Source organism: Scyliorhinus torazame, chromosome 11 (assembly GCF_047496885.1).
Source record: "Scyliorhinus torazame isolate Kashiwa2021f chromosome 11, sScyTor2.1, whole genome shotgun sequence".
NCBI lineage: Eukaryota > Metazoa > Chordata > Chondrichthyes > Carcharhiniformes > Scyliorhinidae > Scyliorhinus > Scyliorhinus torazame.
In genome coordinates this window covers 108,612,152-108,628,117 of record NC_092717.1, presented here as the reverse complement: position 1 = coordinate 108,628,117, position 15,966 = coordinate 108,612,152, and the positions used below count along the sequence as shown (strand labels likewise).

The window sequence follows — 15,966 nt, the reverse complement described above, 5'->3', positions numbered from 1 at the left end:
TGTCCGTCCAGTATCCTTAATGTGGGAATCACAGGCATTCGCTCAAACCACCCAAATGCCTGCACATGATTAACTTTAAGCAGCAGTACAAATGTGCAACTTTTCACTCCTAACTCAGCAATGTAGAAACCAATCATCAATTAACCAGAAAGCAGTTGAAGATCCCTTTAACTGGCATTGATGGGGGATACTTTATGCTACTGAATGTGCATTCAGCTGTGGAGGGCGAAGGGAGGATGTTAATTGAGCGTTGAGGTTGAAAGTGGCACTGTCAAAGTCAAATCAGCATTATACCCTGATTGATGTAATCAATAACAGAATCTGCCTATTTTGCATGCTTCTGGCGCACACTCCAAGAACCTACACTATTGATTGACTAAAAGTAACATCCAGTGCAGCTCACACTCAGGATGTCATTTTAAATCCAAGCATAGCGTTAAAGGTTTGGCCCTAAGGGTGGAATTCTCTCAAACCCCCACCAGTTTATGGCAGGAGGCCCAGAAACCCTTTCACACAGGCATGAATTTATATCATTGGTGCCTTCTATTGTGGATAGCCCACCAGAGGTTGGAGTGAACCTCATTTGCATCCTGTTAATCCTATGAAGGCCCGACGGGAGGATCCTCTCACCCACCCCCCCATGCCAACATGATGCAGCTCTCAGGGGGATACCCTACACAGCAACCTCTGTGCTCCCAGCATCTTCCATGGTCTTCACTGAATTCTCCGACATGCTCCGGAAAGTCAGGTTTCTTGCCACCCCAGGTAGGTATGCGGAGAGAAGGGAGGGGCGGTCTCAGGGTGGCGGGGTGAGGCTAGGAGTGAGGGGACAAAGACTGCAGGGGGCGTGCGTGTGGGATGGGGGAGGGAACGTGGAGGTTCAAGGGCATCCGGGTGGGGGGAAGAGAAGGCGGGTGATGGAAGATGATATGGGGCAAGGTACCATTGGTGAGAAAGAACTGAGGGAGGGAGTCCGGAGGGGCAGAGGGAGTCGGGAGTCATGGAGAAAAGGGTTCGGAGTGGGGAAGAGTTGTGGAGGGAGGAAGAGGTTGGGGAGAATTGTGGATGGTTCAGAGTGTTCAGACGTAGGGCAGGGTGGTGACGGAGAGATTGGGCCGTGGGGGAAAGTGTAGCAAAGAGGTAGGGGTGAGGGAATAGTGAATGCATGGGGGGAGACTAATGGGTTAGGGATGATGCAAGACTAGAGGTAGAGGTTGCAATGAAGGTGGATGAGTAAGGGAGGGAGCACTAGAGGAGTAGGGATTGGGGAAGAGGTGTGGGAAGGAGTTAGGAATACTGAAGGCAGAGTGGAAAAGGATAGGGTCAGGGAGAACTGGGGTCAGGGTCCAAGAGGATGTGGAACTGGATGGGGAGGATGGAGTGAGGGACAATGTCAATGGAGGGTGAAGACCTGGAAGATGGGGGATGAGAAAAATATCAGTCATGATTGAATGGTGGAGCAGACTCGATGGGCTGAATGGCCTAATTCTGCTCCTATCTCTTATGGTCTTATGCTGAAGGGGAGGGATAGGAGGAGGAGATGCTGTAGGTTGGAGGATTGGAGCGTGAGGTTTGAGGGGGACAACGGTGAGATAGATGGAGAGGATGGACTGCAGGAGGATGCTGGGGTTAGGGGAGTGAGGGTGGATGTGGGAGGCGGTGTGGAGGGGCATTGTCAGATAGAAGCAATCCGAGCTGTGCGTCACTAAAACCGAAAGTAACCTCAGCCCATGTGTTGGACAGTCACGAGTGGTTTAAGGTGAGAGGGGCAAGGTTTAAGGTGAGGGGTAATAGGTTTAAGGTGAGAGGGGCAAGGTTTAGAGTAGATGTACGAGGCAAGTTTTTTACGCAGAGGGTAGTGGGTGCCTGGAACTCGCTACCGGAGGAGGTGGTGGAAGCAGGGACGATAGTGACATTTAAGGGGCATCTTGACAAATACATGAATAGGATGGGAATAGAGGGATACGGACCCAGGAAGTGTAGAAGATTGTAGTTTAGTCGGGCAGCATGGTCGGCACGGGCTTGGAGGGCCGAAGGGCCTGTTCCTGTGCTGTACGTTTCTTTGTTCTTTGTTCTTTGTTTGTTTGCTGCAGGCAGTGGGTGGGCTGAGACACTGGTCAGAGCCCCAGCAGGCAGCGTTGGAAAAGCTCATGACAGTGAGAGGAATGTGATGGATGGAGGCTTTGCGTGGGCAGGGGAAGAGTGTGCATGAGTCTGTGAAAGGACTTGCTCAGACACTTCACCATCCACAATCACTCGTGGTGTGGGTGTATGCAGATGAACTGGGGATGGGGGAGGCCTCACAAAACTGATATAATGAGGCTGAAAGACAATGCTAGACATTATTTAGTGCAAGTGTGAATATATTTACATATCACGTATTGACAGTGCTCATGTGTACAACCATTTGTGTGCAAAATTTCTTTATTTTCCTAGGTCTACTGTTTATTGTAAGTGCTGCTGCGGCATCTGCAGCAGGAGTGGCAGCAACCTGTCCAGTTGTCGGCCCGGTTGCCGTTGATGGCTGTGGAGAGCCGAGGCCTGGAGGGCCCTGACTGACTTTAGCTTCCCACCGGTGGGTCAGCTGCACCCTCTGCGGTGGTGGAGGTTGAGGTTGAAAGCATCACAGGCTGACAGGACTCGGAATGAGCGGACAACCTCTGAGAGTTCTGGGTGGATGACCCAGGCAGTTCCAGCTGCTGTTCCTCCTCCCTTTGGGCGCCCAAAGGCCCAGGCCTGACTCCTTGAGGGGAAGGGGCACCTGGAGGGATGTTAAAGTGCCCTGTTAATCTTTTGCGTTGCCATTCCATGAACTCACCCTTGACAACAGCGATGGAATGCAGGTCTGCGTGCATCTCTGCATTCTGCTGGTGTCCGTCACCCTCCCCATGGAGACATCAACGTGCGCACAACTGTGGACCACTTCAAAGAGCTGGCGGACGGACTTCTCCGACTCATGTACCCCTTTGTTGATGGCATCCAACATACACATATGCTGTCGCTGAACCCCTTGCTGACTTTCCATCATTAGTTGGAAGGCCGATTCCAAAGGCTCTATCATCAGACTGGGGCCTCACAGCTGCCACTTTCCCTGCTGTCCTCTGAGAGCTTGGCTGAACTTGCCCCCTTCTGTTGCGAATACATGTCCGTGCCACCAGATTGCGTGACCCTATCTGAACTATCACTAATACCCACCGCGCGCGGTGTGTGTACCTGGTGGAGAGTGTAAGTGAGCGCTGTGATGCCTTACTGGGTTCAGTCTTCCTCTTCCACTGCTCCTGGCTCCTTCCTATGCTGGTGCTGAGGCTGGGATTGGAGCAGGGGTCCTCCTGCTCTCCCTCCTCTGGCCTTGGTTGCTCCTAGTCACAACTGCAAGTGAGAAGGGATAGTGCAATGGCAGCAACAGCTGCCTCCAAGATGGAGGTGGAGGCACATTTGACCCAATTCAGTGGGAGCATCCTTACCAGGTGTATAACGAAGCTCTGCACTTCCACCAGTTCAGTCCCACTCGATTCCCTTGAGCTCCAAGGCCCTTTCCTCATATCCGGTGAGAAGCTTGTAACATGGTGGACACCCCCCCCCCAGTCTTTTCTAACTCCCTATGTTCCTGAGATTCGGATCAAAGAGGGGTTTGAGAGGGGTTGCATGATACATAGGTTGAATCATTGCATTTCAGATCATTCCTCATTCCCCCTTTGTAAGATAACCCACTTCTGTGTAGCACATCATCACTGGGGCGAATTGGCAGCGGTTATGGAGCTGCCTCCAGAGCACACCCATATAGGAGGAGAAGGCTCATACATGCAAGTGACATGAAGGCTGCTCCTTCCCACAGCGCCAATGGCGGCCCCCCAACACTGTCCCATGCCTGTAGAAGGGTGAAGGGGGCACATTGGTCACTCCACCGCAGCGGTGATGCGCTGAAGTGGTTCTGTGAGGCAGAATATGCCATTGCCACTGGTCCTTGGAGCCTGACATTTCGCAATCTGTGTGGATTGTACAATTGTGGATGTGACTTATCCTGGTGGAGCGAATTATCATAATCTTTATTAGTGTCACAAGTAGGCTTACATTAACACGGCAATGAAGTTACTGTGGAAATCCCCTAGTCGCCACACTCTGGCGCCTGTTCGGGTACACTGAGGGAGAATCCAAAATGTCCAATTCACCTAACAAGCATGTCTTTCGGGACTTGTGGAGGGAAACGGGAGGCCTTTCATCCTCTTTTGGAACTGGGCTGCTGATCTTCTCTGCACCCTCTTAGCACTAACAGCACCAGCCGCCTGCACCCATGCCTGTTTGTCTCCCTGCTAGGCCTGTTCTACCCATCTGTTGGGAATAGGATGCCCCCCCCCCCCACCAACCTCGACATGGCCAAGGAGGACACCCGGCGAGGTATCATTAAACTTAGGGGCTTGACCCTTATCTACTCTTCCTGACATCTATGCAAACGCTGATGATAGGGGGATGCCAACTTCCTTTTAAACATGGCACTCGATATAAGAACATATGAACATAAGAACTAGGAGCAGGAGTAGGCCATCTGGCCCCTCGAGCCTGCTCCGCCATTCAATTATATCATGGCTGATCTTTTGTGGACTCAGCTCCACTTTCCGGCCCGAACACCATAACCCTTAATCCCTTTATTCTTCAAAAAACTATCTATCTTTATCTTAAAAACATTTAATGAAGGAGCCTCTACTGCTTCACTGGGCAAGGAATTCCATAGATTTACAACCCTTTGGGTGAAGAAGTTCCTCCAGGTATATGGCAGGTTATAGAACATAGAACATAGAACAATACAGCGCAGTACAGGCCCTTCGGCCCACGATGTTGCACCGAAACAAAAGCCATCTAACCTACACTATGCCATTATCATCCATATGTTTATCCAATAAACTTTTAAATGCCCTCAATGTTGGCGAGTTCACTACTGTAGCAGGTAGGGCATTCCACGGCCTCACTACTCTTTGCGTAAAGAACCTACCTCTGACCTCTGTTCTATATCTATTACCCCTCAGTTTAAAGCTATGTCCCCTCGTGCCAGCCATTTCCATCCGCGGGAGAAGGCTCTCACTGTCCACCCTATCCAACCCCCTGATCATTTTGTATGCCTCTATTAAGTCTCCTCTTAACGAAAACAACCTCAAGTCCATCAGCCTTTCCTCATAAGATTTTCCCTCCATACCAGGCAACATCCTGGTAAATCTCCTCTGCACCCGCTCCAAAGCCTCCACGTCCTTCCTATAATGCGGTGACCAGAACTGTACGCAATACTCCAAATGCGGCCGTACCAGAGTTCTGTACAGCTGCAACATGACCTCCTGACTCCGGAACTCAATCCCTCTACCAATGAAGGCCAACACTCCATAGGCCTTCTTCACAACCCTATCAACCTGGGTGGCAACTTTCAGGGATCTATGTACATGGACACCTAGATCCCTCTGCTCATCCACACTTTCAAGAACTTTACCATTAGCCAAATATTCCGCATTCCTGTTATTCCTTCCAAAGTGAATCACCTCACACTTCTCTACATTAAACTCCATTTGCCACCTCTCAGCCCAGCTCTGCAGCTTATCAATATCCCTCTGTAACCTGCTACATCCTTCCACACTATCGACAACACCACCGACTTTAGTATCGTCTGCAAATTTACTCACCCACCCTTCTGCGCCTTCCTCTAGGTCATTGATAAAAATGACAAACAGCAACGACCCCAGAACAGATCCTTGTGGTACTCCACTTGTGACTGAACTCCATTCTGAACATTTCCCGTCAACCACCACCCTCTGTCTTCTTTCAGCTAGCCAATTTCTGATCCACATCTCTAAATCACCCTCAATCCCCAGCCTCCGTATTTTCTGCAATAGCCTACCGTGGGGAACCACCCAGGCCTGTCCCGCCACTGAAGTCCGCATCAAATACTGGGTTGCAAGATTAATGAGGTCGGGTTCGGAAAATTCGTCGTATTTTCCCCCAGCTGCTGCAGCGGGAAGCACTCCATATTTCCGCCCCCACCATGGCATTTGGGACACAAAATGGGAGAATTCCGTCCTTAGTAACCAGATTTTGTGAATGTTATTTAGCCATTAGCTCATTGCTATTTGGTTGCTGTATTTCCTACCTGATAACAGTGATTACAATTCTAATGAACATTATTGATTGCAAAATCCTCTGGGAATCCATTTGAGAGGTCGTGAAAATGCTACATGAATGCAAGTCTTTATTTTATTCTGAATGTTTATATACATTAGAATCAAATAGATATGGGGCGGATTCTCCGACCGCGTCCGCCATGTGACCGGAGATTCCCACCTGAGGTCAATGCTGTTCTCCATTGTACGTGGCTCACCCGTGGCGTTCTTGCGGTGGGCGGGGCGGAATCAACTGAAGGGTGATATGAACTAATTTGTAAGCACTGGATCTTTTCACTACTGTCTGACTGACTATGACATTTTTTAGGTTCCCTGCAGGTGATGAATAAAACCAGAAGGCTCATGGAGCAAGGTGGCGCTCACTTCACCAATGCCTTTGTAACAACCCCAATGTGCTGTCCTTCCCGATCTTCCATGTTGACAGGAAAATATGTCCATAACCACAATACTTATACAAACAACGAGAATTGCTCCTCGCCTTCCTGGCAAGCAATGCATGAAACACGGACGTTCGCAGTGTTTCTAAACAACACAGGCTACAGAACAGGTTTGTAATATTATCAGTATTATGCTAGCAGAGAACTTTTGCTCTTAATGATTTCAATATGTAATAATTTTAGTGCTGAAAATAAGTCATTTATTTTGGTATATTGAGTGCACCAATTAGATGAAAGAAAAGGATGGATAACACATTATGTTTTAAAATTATTCTAAAGAGGTGGGTTTCAAAGGAAAGATTATGATCTATCAGATAAGGAAAGATCCATATTCACATTGAATTGAAATGTTACAGAACTAGCAAATTCACCATGACTAATCTCTATTTAGATATAAGTTTTGTGTCCAAGGGGCTTCAGGGAGATTAACTTAGTGTCAGGAAGCAAAGAGTATTGGTTGATGTGGCTGGAAAGTTGTTGCCAGTGTGGTTCTGCAGGGTTCAGCACTCACTCCCTTGCTTTTTGTTGTTTATATTCATGATTTAGATTGGTTTGGATTTGTTTATTGTCACGTGTACCGAGGTACAGTGAAAAGTATTTTTCTGCGAGCAGCTCAACAGATTCAAATGCAGGGAGCCTGGCAAACAAATAGGGCGGCATGGTAGCATAGTGGTTAGCACTGTTGCTTCAAAGCGCCAGGTTCCCAGGTTCGATTCCCAGCTTGGGTCACTGTCTGTGTGGAATCTGCACGTTCTCCCCGTGTCTGCGTGGGTTTCCTCCGGGTGCTCCGGTTTCCTCCCACAAGTCCCGAAAGGCGTTCTTGTTAGGTAATTTGGACATTCTGAATTTTGCCTGTGTATCCAAACAGACGGCAGAATGTGGCGACGAGGGGCTTTTCACAGTAACTTTATTGCAGTGTTAATGTAAGCCTACTTGTGACAATAAGCATGATTATTGGATTTTGTTTATCGTCACGTGTACTGAGGTACAGTGAAAAGTGTTTTTCTGCGAGCAGCTCAACAGATCGTTAAGTACATGAAAATAAAAGAAAATAAAATAAAAGAAAATACATAATAGGGCAACACAAGGTACACAATGTAACTACATAAACACGGGCATTGGGTGAAGCATACAGGGGCGTAGTGTTAATGAGGTCCGTCCATAAGAGGGTCGTTTAGGAGTCTTGTAACAGCGGAGAAGAAGCTGTTTTATTAAAGTTTTGATACAAACATTGGCTGTGTGGTTGACAGTGAGGCAGAAAGCTCAGCGAGATATAGATACGTAGATATATAACTGCAGGAAGATTTACATTGCCTGGTATTTGGGCAGAACAGTGTAAAATGGAATTCAATCTGAAGAAGTATGAGATGATGAATTTGGGGAGCTACCGCAAGAAAAATACAATGGGAGGAATTCTCCAGTTCGTCCTGCCGGCGGAATCTTCTGGTCCTGCCAAATTCGACCCTGCCATGGATTCCCCGATGGTGGCATGGGCGAGGAATGTAAATCACGGTCAATAGTGAGCCACCAATAGTGGGCAGCACGGTAGCCTTGTGGATAGCACAATTGCTTCACAGCTCCAGGGTCCCAGGTTCGATTCCAGCTTGGGTCACTGTCTGTGCGGAGTCTGCACATCCTCCCCGTGTGTGCGTGGGTTTCCTCCGGGTGCTCCGGTTTCCTCCCACAGTCCAAAGATGTGCAGGTTAGGTGGATTGGCCATGATAAATTGCCCTTAGTGTCCAAAATTGCCCTTAGTGTTGGATGGGGTTACTGGGTTATGGGGATAGGGTGGCGGTGTTGACCTTGGGTAGGGTGCTCTTTCCAAGAGCCGGTGCAGACTCGATGGGCTGAATGGCCTCCTTCTGCACTGTAAATTCTATGATAATCTATGAAACCTCCCCCGCGGGGGACAGGTTAATTATACCCAAAAGGATCCTGAGTAGGGTGAACGAACAGAGGGAGTTTGGAATGAATCTCCAAAGATCCTTCAAAGCAGAAAGACAAATCAATAAAGTAGCTATGAAGGCAGATGGCATGCTTTCCTTTATTAGCCAAGGCAGAGAATGAGTAGGGGTGGGTTATGCTAGAACTATGTACAATACTAACTTGGCCACAGCTAAAGTAATGGATATAGTTCTAGTCACAATATTACAGGAAAAATGCGCAGAGGATGTGATTGTACTTGAGACAGTGCAGAGGATGTGTTTGCCCTGTAGACAGTGCAGAGGATGTGTTTGCTCTGGAGACAGTGCAGAGGATGTGTTTGCCCTGGAGACAGTGCAGAGGATGTGTTTGCCCTGTAGACAGTGCAGAGGATGTGTTTGCCCTGGAGACAGTGCAGAGGATGTGTTTGCCCTGGAGACAGTGCAGAGGATGTGTTTGCCCTGGAGACAGTGCAGAGGATGTGTTTGCCCTGGAGACAGTGCAGAGGATGTGATTGTACTGGAGACAGTGCAGAGGATGTGATTGTACTGGAGACAGCGCAGAGGATGTGATTATACTGGAGACAGTGCAGAGGATGTGATTGTACTGGAGTCAGTGTAGAGGATGTGTTTGCCCTGGAGACAGTGCAGAGGATGTGTTTGCCCTGGAGACAACACAGAGGATGTGATTATACTGGAGACAGTGCAGAGGATGTGATTGTACTGGAGACAGTGCAGAGAATGTGATTGTACTGGAGATGTGATTGTACTGGAGATAGTGCAGAGGATGTGATTGTACTGGAGACAGTGCAGAGGATGTGATTGTACTGGAGACAGTGCAGAGAATGTGATTGTACTGGAGATAGTGCAGAGGTTGTTTCCAGGACTGAAAATATTTCATTATGAGGAAAAAGTGGATAGGTTGAGAATCGTTTCCTTGAACAGAGGAGGCCGAAGGGTGACTTAACTGAGGTGTATACAATTATAAAGAGCCTTAATAGAGTAAATAGAGACAATCTATTTACCTTAGCAGAGGAGTGCTAACATCTCTCCTGAATGGTCGAGCCCTAATTTTTAGACTATGCCACCTAGTTTTAGAATCTCCAACCAGTGGAAATATTTTATCTTTATCTACCCTGTTTTCCCTGTTAATATCTTGAATACTTTGATCAGATCACCCCTTAACATTCTAAATTCTAGAGAAAACACGTCTAATTTGTGTAATCTCTCCTCATACCTTAACCCCTGTAGTCCAGGCATCATTTTTGTAAACCTTTTTGCACACCCTCTAAGGCCAATATATTCTTCCTAAGTTGTGTGCCCAGACCTGCTCACAGTGCTTCAAGTGGGGGCTAACCAGGGTTTTGTAAAGCTGCAGCATAACATCTGCGTCTTTATACTCTAGTCCTCTAAATACAAAGACAAGCATTCCATTAGGCTTCTTGGTTATTTTCTACATTTGTGGCATTTTTAAGATCTATACATCTGAACCCCCAAGCCTCTTTGGACATCCACTGCACCTTTCCATTTAGAAAGTACTGTGCTTTATCTTTTTTTGATCCACAATGGATAATTTCACACTTGCTTACATTGAATTCCATCTGCCACAATTTTGCCTATTCACATAATCTGTCAATGGGCTTGATACTCCGCCGTGAGCACAACACGGCCGTAAAATCGTGGGAGAGGCCAGCGGGAAATTCGCTGAAAAACCTGCCATAAATGAACTTCTAAATTTTTGGGGAGAATCCCGCCCACTTTCACGTTGCAGTTTTATGCTACCATCTAGACTGACTGCAGTGGCGTCTAACTTTGTATCATCCGCACATTTGGATATATGACTTTCTATGTTATCATCCAAGTCGTTAATTAATAATGTGTAAATAATTGGGGCCCCAACACAGATCCCTGTGGTGCACCACTCGTCACGTCCTGCCAATTAGAGTAATTATTCAATTATTCCCTGTCACCTGCCACCCAACCAATTTCCTAACCATGTCAATAATTTGCCCTCAACTTCATGGGCATCCAACTGAGTTAATAGTCTCTTCTGTGGGATTTTATCAAATGCCTCTGGAAGTCCATAAATAGCATCCATATAAATAACATCCATGAGCACTATTTATTATGCACTTTCAAGAACTGGATAACATCGAACATTAGTTGGTGGGGGGGGGGGGGGGGGCTGTGTAGATTAAGGGTGACTATCGGTAATCCCTGATTCCTTTTTGTCATTTGTTTATGTAAACATGCGGGCTGATGTTTGGGGGTTGGTGGGTGGATGAGATCGTTGTTATTATGGGGATTGACATATCTTGCTGATTATTGTTTATTGTTGATGGGTGTAAATGCGGGAGAAAATGTGAAAAAGGAGAATAAAAATATTTATTAAAAAAATAAAATAACTTCCATAGACAATTCCCTGTCCATTACCTTAATTACCTCTTTAAAAAATTGAATAACATTTATCAGAAATGACCTCCCCTTCACAACTCCATACAGGCTCTTCTTGATGAACCAACATTTTTCGAGGTGTTCAGTTACCCTCTCCCTGATGAGAGAATCCAGCAATTTCCCCACCACAGACTAACTGGTCTGTATTTCCCTGGCTTCCTCCCTTCACACTTCTTAAAATGTGAAGTGAAATGTGCAATTTTCCCATCCAGAGGGACTACTCCTGAATCTAGGGAACTCTGAAAGATTATAGTTAAAGCATCTACAATGTGCTCCCAAACTTCCTTTATCACCCGTGGATGGAAACCATCGGGTCCTGAGGATTTGTCACTCTTTACTTTCTTAATGTCCTAGTTACTGATGCTGTACATATGTTAATTACATATGTTAATTGTATTAAGTCGCTGTCCTCTATCGACTATTAATTGTTTCAGAACTTCCAGCAAGTTACCCTTCTTTTCAACTGTAAAACCTGAGGCAAAGTATTTACTCCCATAAGATATCACTTTAATCTTCAAAATGAGTAGAACGTCACACCAGACCCTGTTTTTCATTGAAGGTATCAAAAAAGTTTGTTAAAATATACCTGAACATGTGAATAATCTGACAGTGATATAATGTAGTTATATATTTGCAGAATAACCTTATTCAGCTAACTGCTCAGGGAGATAATAATGTTCAGAAACACTGACATTCTGGCAGTGCCATTTCGAAGTAAAGCACTATTGAAATCCTGACTCTCACTTTGGCCTCTCTATGACACTGTCTCAAATACCAAGGGGGGATTATTAATATATTAAGGTGGAGGCCTATAGCAACACAATAGAGAAATCTTGATGAAGCAGAATAGCCAAGTGCAGCAGGTGCTCATAATTAGAACATTGATTGGCCCAACTTTGAATCAAACAACATTATTCAGTTCTTTACAGATGTAGTTCATTGTAGCACAGGACAACACCTGGAGATGTCAGTAGACCTAATAGCAGGAGACATGATAGGATTCCCAAGGTAATCCCAGAAGGTCCCTGGAAAGCAGTTGCAACAGAATGAGGTGTGTTGATGGGAAAATAACATGGTTGCCTCAATCAAAATTTTCTTTTTGCACCCAGGTGCGATACACCAGAAAGTGCATGGACATCACCCTTAATGGTATTTAGAATTATAAGAAGAGAAAGTAATAGATTATTTCCCTTTGAATTTGGGATTAAAATGATGGAAAAGCTTTTCATTCAAAAGAATGTGCTTGATAATTTTCATTAAAGAAGGATAATGCATATTCTATTTGACATGAGATGAATTCAACCTACAAAAGGGACCAGAAGCATTTCTCCATGAATATTTAATACAATGGTATTATGACAGCCATTGTACACCACCCAGATTTAGGTGTTGAAGCATCACAGTAGTTGGTATAGTAAAGTATTGGTGGCATTAGCTTTAAAGTTAATAGAACTTTGGGATTTATCAGGAAACATTTATCAGGCAACAATTGAAGTGAAGCAATTAGCATACTGCACAATGGTTAGAGCTCATTTAGCATTCGCTAACACAGTCAGGGATCTGTGCAGGGCAGAACAAATAAATTAACTCATAACATACAAAGAGATTAATTAAAAAGGATTATTCACATTACAGTAGTGTCAGTGAGACTCAGCAAACCCTGATGGAAATTGCTCCAAAAGAGGGGGTAAGGAGGTGCTGTAATATTTCAGTCCCTAGATTATAACCAAGGCTATTAGCAACAATATCAATACTATTAAGCTCTCTTTAGAATTAATGTATTTGCATATAATGGCCTAGAAATTTGATGATGCTATGTTCATTTTACATGTTATATTTTATATAATACCAGTGCTAAGTATCCATCTGTCAGGGAGAATATGCACATTCATTCCATGGTGGAAATGAGCTTCCAAATATCGTGATTTGGCATCGTAAAGAGAAGCCCAACGCCCATGGCTGAAGCAGGCGTTAGGCCCATTAAAATATGCCAATCGGGGACCAGGTGCCAACTTGTTGCATTGTTCACCAAATTGGTTTTCTCAAACATAGAGACCCTCGCTGGTTTCTGCAGTTCACCAGTCTGATACAAACCGGGCCCAATATCTGGTGAGCCTTGGGCCTACTGTTTCAGGTTCTAGAATTGTTCACTATGAAATGAAAAATGAAAATCGCTTATTGTCACAAGTAGGCTTAAAATGAAGTTACTGTGAAAAGCCGCTAGTCGCCACATTCCGGCGCCTGTTCGGGGAGGCTGTTACGGGAATTGAACCGTGCTGCTAGCCTGCCTTGGTCTGCTTTCAAAGCCAGCGGTTTAGCCCTGTGCTAAACAGCCTCAATAGCATTTTGCAAATAGCTTTTTGTTTTCCTGCTTTTCTCTTGTCCTCTTCTGAAGGAATTGACACATCGTATTATTCCATAGGCATCATTGGGCCACTGATACTTAACCCAAGAGCCTAGTTATCTCGTGCAGTGTTCTTCAAACTTTTTTCCCGGGGACCCATTTTTACCAACCGGCCAACCTTCGGGACCCAACCCAACCGACCTTGGGGACCCAACCCGGCCAACCTTCGCGGCCCACGCTGGCCGACCTGAGCAACCCACCATTTTCTCTTTCCTTGTTTGCTGCTGATAAAAATGGAGGAAATGGTTTTCGGTACCTTTGGCCCTTGTACACACTCCTCCAATGGTATCTGTTGGATGAAGGCGAAGTCTTCTGGTGTCGGAAAGTATGGAGTCAACCATCTGTCCAAAGTTCTGCATTTTTCTCTGTAAAATTTTATTAAATTAACCCTCCCCCCCCCCCCCCCCCCCCCACCCGAACTTGTAAAAAAAAAATGAATAAAATAAATGAATAAAATCCCCCCCAAACTTGCAAAACAAAAAGCTGCGACTGTTTAAAAAAATAGCAGCTGCACTGCGCATGCGCACACGATCATCGGCACGCATGCGCAATGCGGCCAAATTTTTTTTACATGTTCGCGCGCATTTTAAAGGCCACTTGCAACCAGCATTATTAAAAGCCGGCTGCTGCGCGGGGATTTGCGCGGTCGGGAGCGCCGCGAAGGACGGACATGCGACCCTCCCGACACCCGCCCGCGACCCACCCGCTCCCTGTGGCCGTGAAGGTCAAGGCAGCCCTGAATCTTTTTGCCACACGATCATCCCAGGGTCCAACATATGTGGGATCTCGCAAACAGCAGCCCAAAGTATACCTGAGTTGTCAGGGATGCTCTGTATGCCCGGGCCTTTGCGTGCATCAACTTTGACCTCGATCAGGTCCATCAAGATGACAGGGCAAGGGATTTGTTTCCATAGTTGGACTGCCACAGGTCCAGGGGGCTGTCGATGGGACATATGTGGCCCTGAGAGCACCGTGAGATCAGGGAGTGTCATTTGTCAACAGCAAGGTGTTCCGCTCCCTGAATGTTCAACTTGTCTACCACCATCACATGACCATCATCCACGTGTGTGTATGCTTCCCTGGGGACGTGCAGGACAGCTTAATACTGGGGCAGTCAGAGATCCTGGAGTCGTTGAGGACCACCTCAGACTGCCAGGATGGCCCATGGGGGCCAAGGGATACCAATTGAGGTTATGGCAGGTGACGCCAGTGCCAATGCCCCTGACCGAAGTAGAGTTCTGGTCTAACAAGGCACATACTGCCACCTGGCCAGTTATAGAGCGGTTATCAAGGTCCTCAACTGGTCCGGGGATGCACTTCAATACAGTCCCCATAGGGTCACCCACATTGTTCTGGTGTGCAGTGCCCTCCACACCCTTGTGTGGCAGTGGGGCAACATGCTGGAGGAGAACATGCCTCTTCCTGTGAGGGCCACAAGGGAGTGGAGGGAAATCCCAAAGAGGACTCGAAGGAAGGAGGACAGCCAGTGGCTAGGGGGCGCCAGGACAGGAGGACAAGGGATGCCCTCATCACCTCCAGGTTCAACAATTAGGGGACGTCTTGTCCTGTAGCTCCACAACAACCCCCCCCCCACCCCCCTAAAAAGGTTCATTGACATCAGAACACAGAGATGAGCCTGGGTTTTCCGTGTGATGGGATCACTTGTCAAGGCAGGAGGTTGATGATGACTCACAGTGAAGAAAGCTTTTTTTTTTTAATTTAGTGTACCCAATTAATTTTTTCCAATTAAGGGGCAATTTAGCGTGGCCAATCCACCTACCTTGCACGTCTTTGGGTTGTGGGGGCGAAACCCACACAAACACGGGGAGAATGTGGAAACTCCACATGGACAGTGACCCAGAGCGGGGGTCGAACCTGGGACCTCGGTGCCTTGAGGCAACAGGGCTAACCCACTGCGCCACCGTGCTGCCGCAGTGAGGAAAGCTGTGAAACTCCTCCGATCCTGCTTAGCCTGGCCCTGTCTGTTAGCTGACTGCGCACTTAGTCTCAGACTCACATCTGAGTGAAGGTTGGGTGTTCATGCCTTTGTCCTTCCTCTCCTAGGGGACTAACCGCTGTACTGCCCCACAGTAGACATGACTCCAGGATGATGTGTTGCCTCCCTATGGCCAGGGTGAAGGATGGCACTGAGCAACTGCAGGACAACCTCATGGGGGTGGGTGAAAAGCCAGAAGTCATGATCCAAATTGGCACCAACGACATCGGTAGAAAGAGGGACAAAGTCCTGAAAAGTGTATTTTAGAGAGCTCGGAAAGAGACTAAAAAGCAAGAGTGAAGATTACTCCCAGTGCCATGTGCTCGTCGGTACAGAAATAGGAGGTCAGAGCACATTGCTGCATACTTGGAGAGATGGTGCAGAGGGGAGGGCTTTAGATTTCTACGGCATTGGGATGCTTCTGGAGCAAGTGGGACCTGTACAAAGAGGACGTGTTACACAGGACCAATATCCTGACAGGAAGATTTACTTGTGCTGTTGGGGGGTGGGGGTCTGTTAAATTAACTTGGCCGGGGGTTGAGAATCTGAGAGGGAATTCTGATAGAAAGTAGTATTAATGGGACTGAAAGTTGAT

The 15,966-nt window shown here is 46.7% G+C and overlaps 1 protein-coding gene across 13 annotated transcripts in view; it reads left to right on the top strand.

Annotated features, from left to right (window-relative positions):
- The window catches only part of sulf1 (sulfatase 1), an 821,278-nt gene that overhangs the window by 623,488 nt on the left and 181,824 nt on the right, over positions 1 to 15,966 (top strand). For all 13 annotated transcript variants that reach the window (XM_072467605.1, XM_072467606.1, XM_072467604.1 and 10 more), the window contains one exon: positions 6,466 to 6,705. In XM_072467605.1, the coding sequence (XP_072323706.1) occupies positions 6,466 to 6,705 (240 nt within the window). The remainder of the gene's footprint in view (positions 1 to 6,465; positions 6,706 to 15,966) is intronic.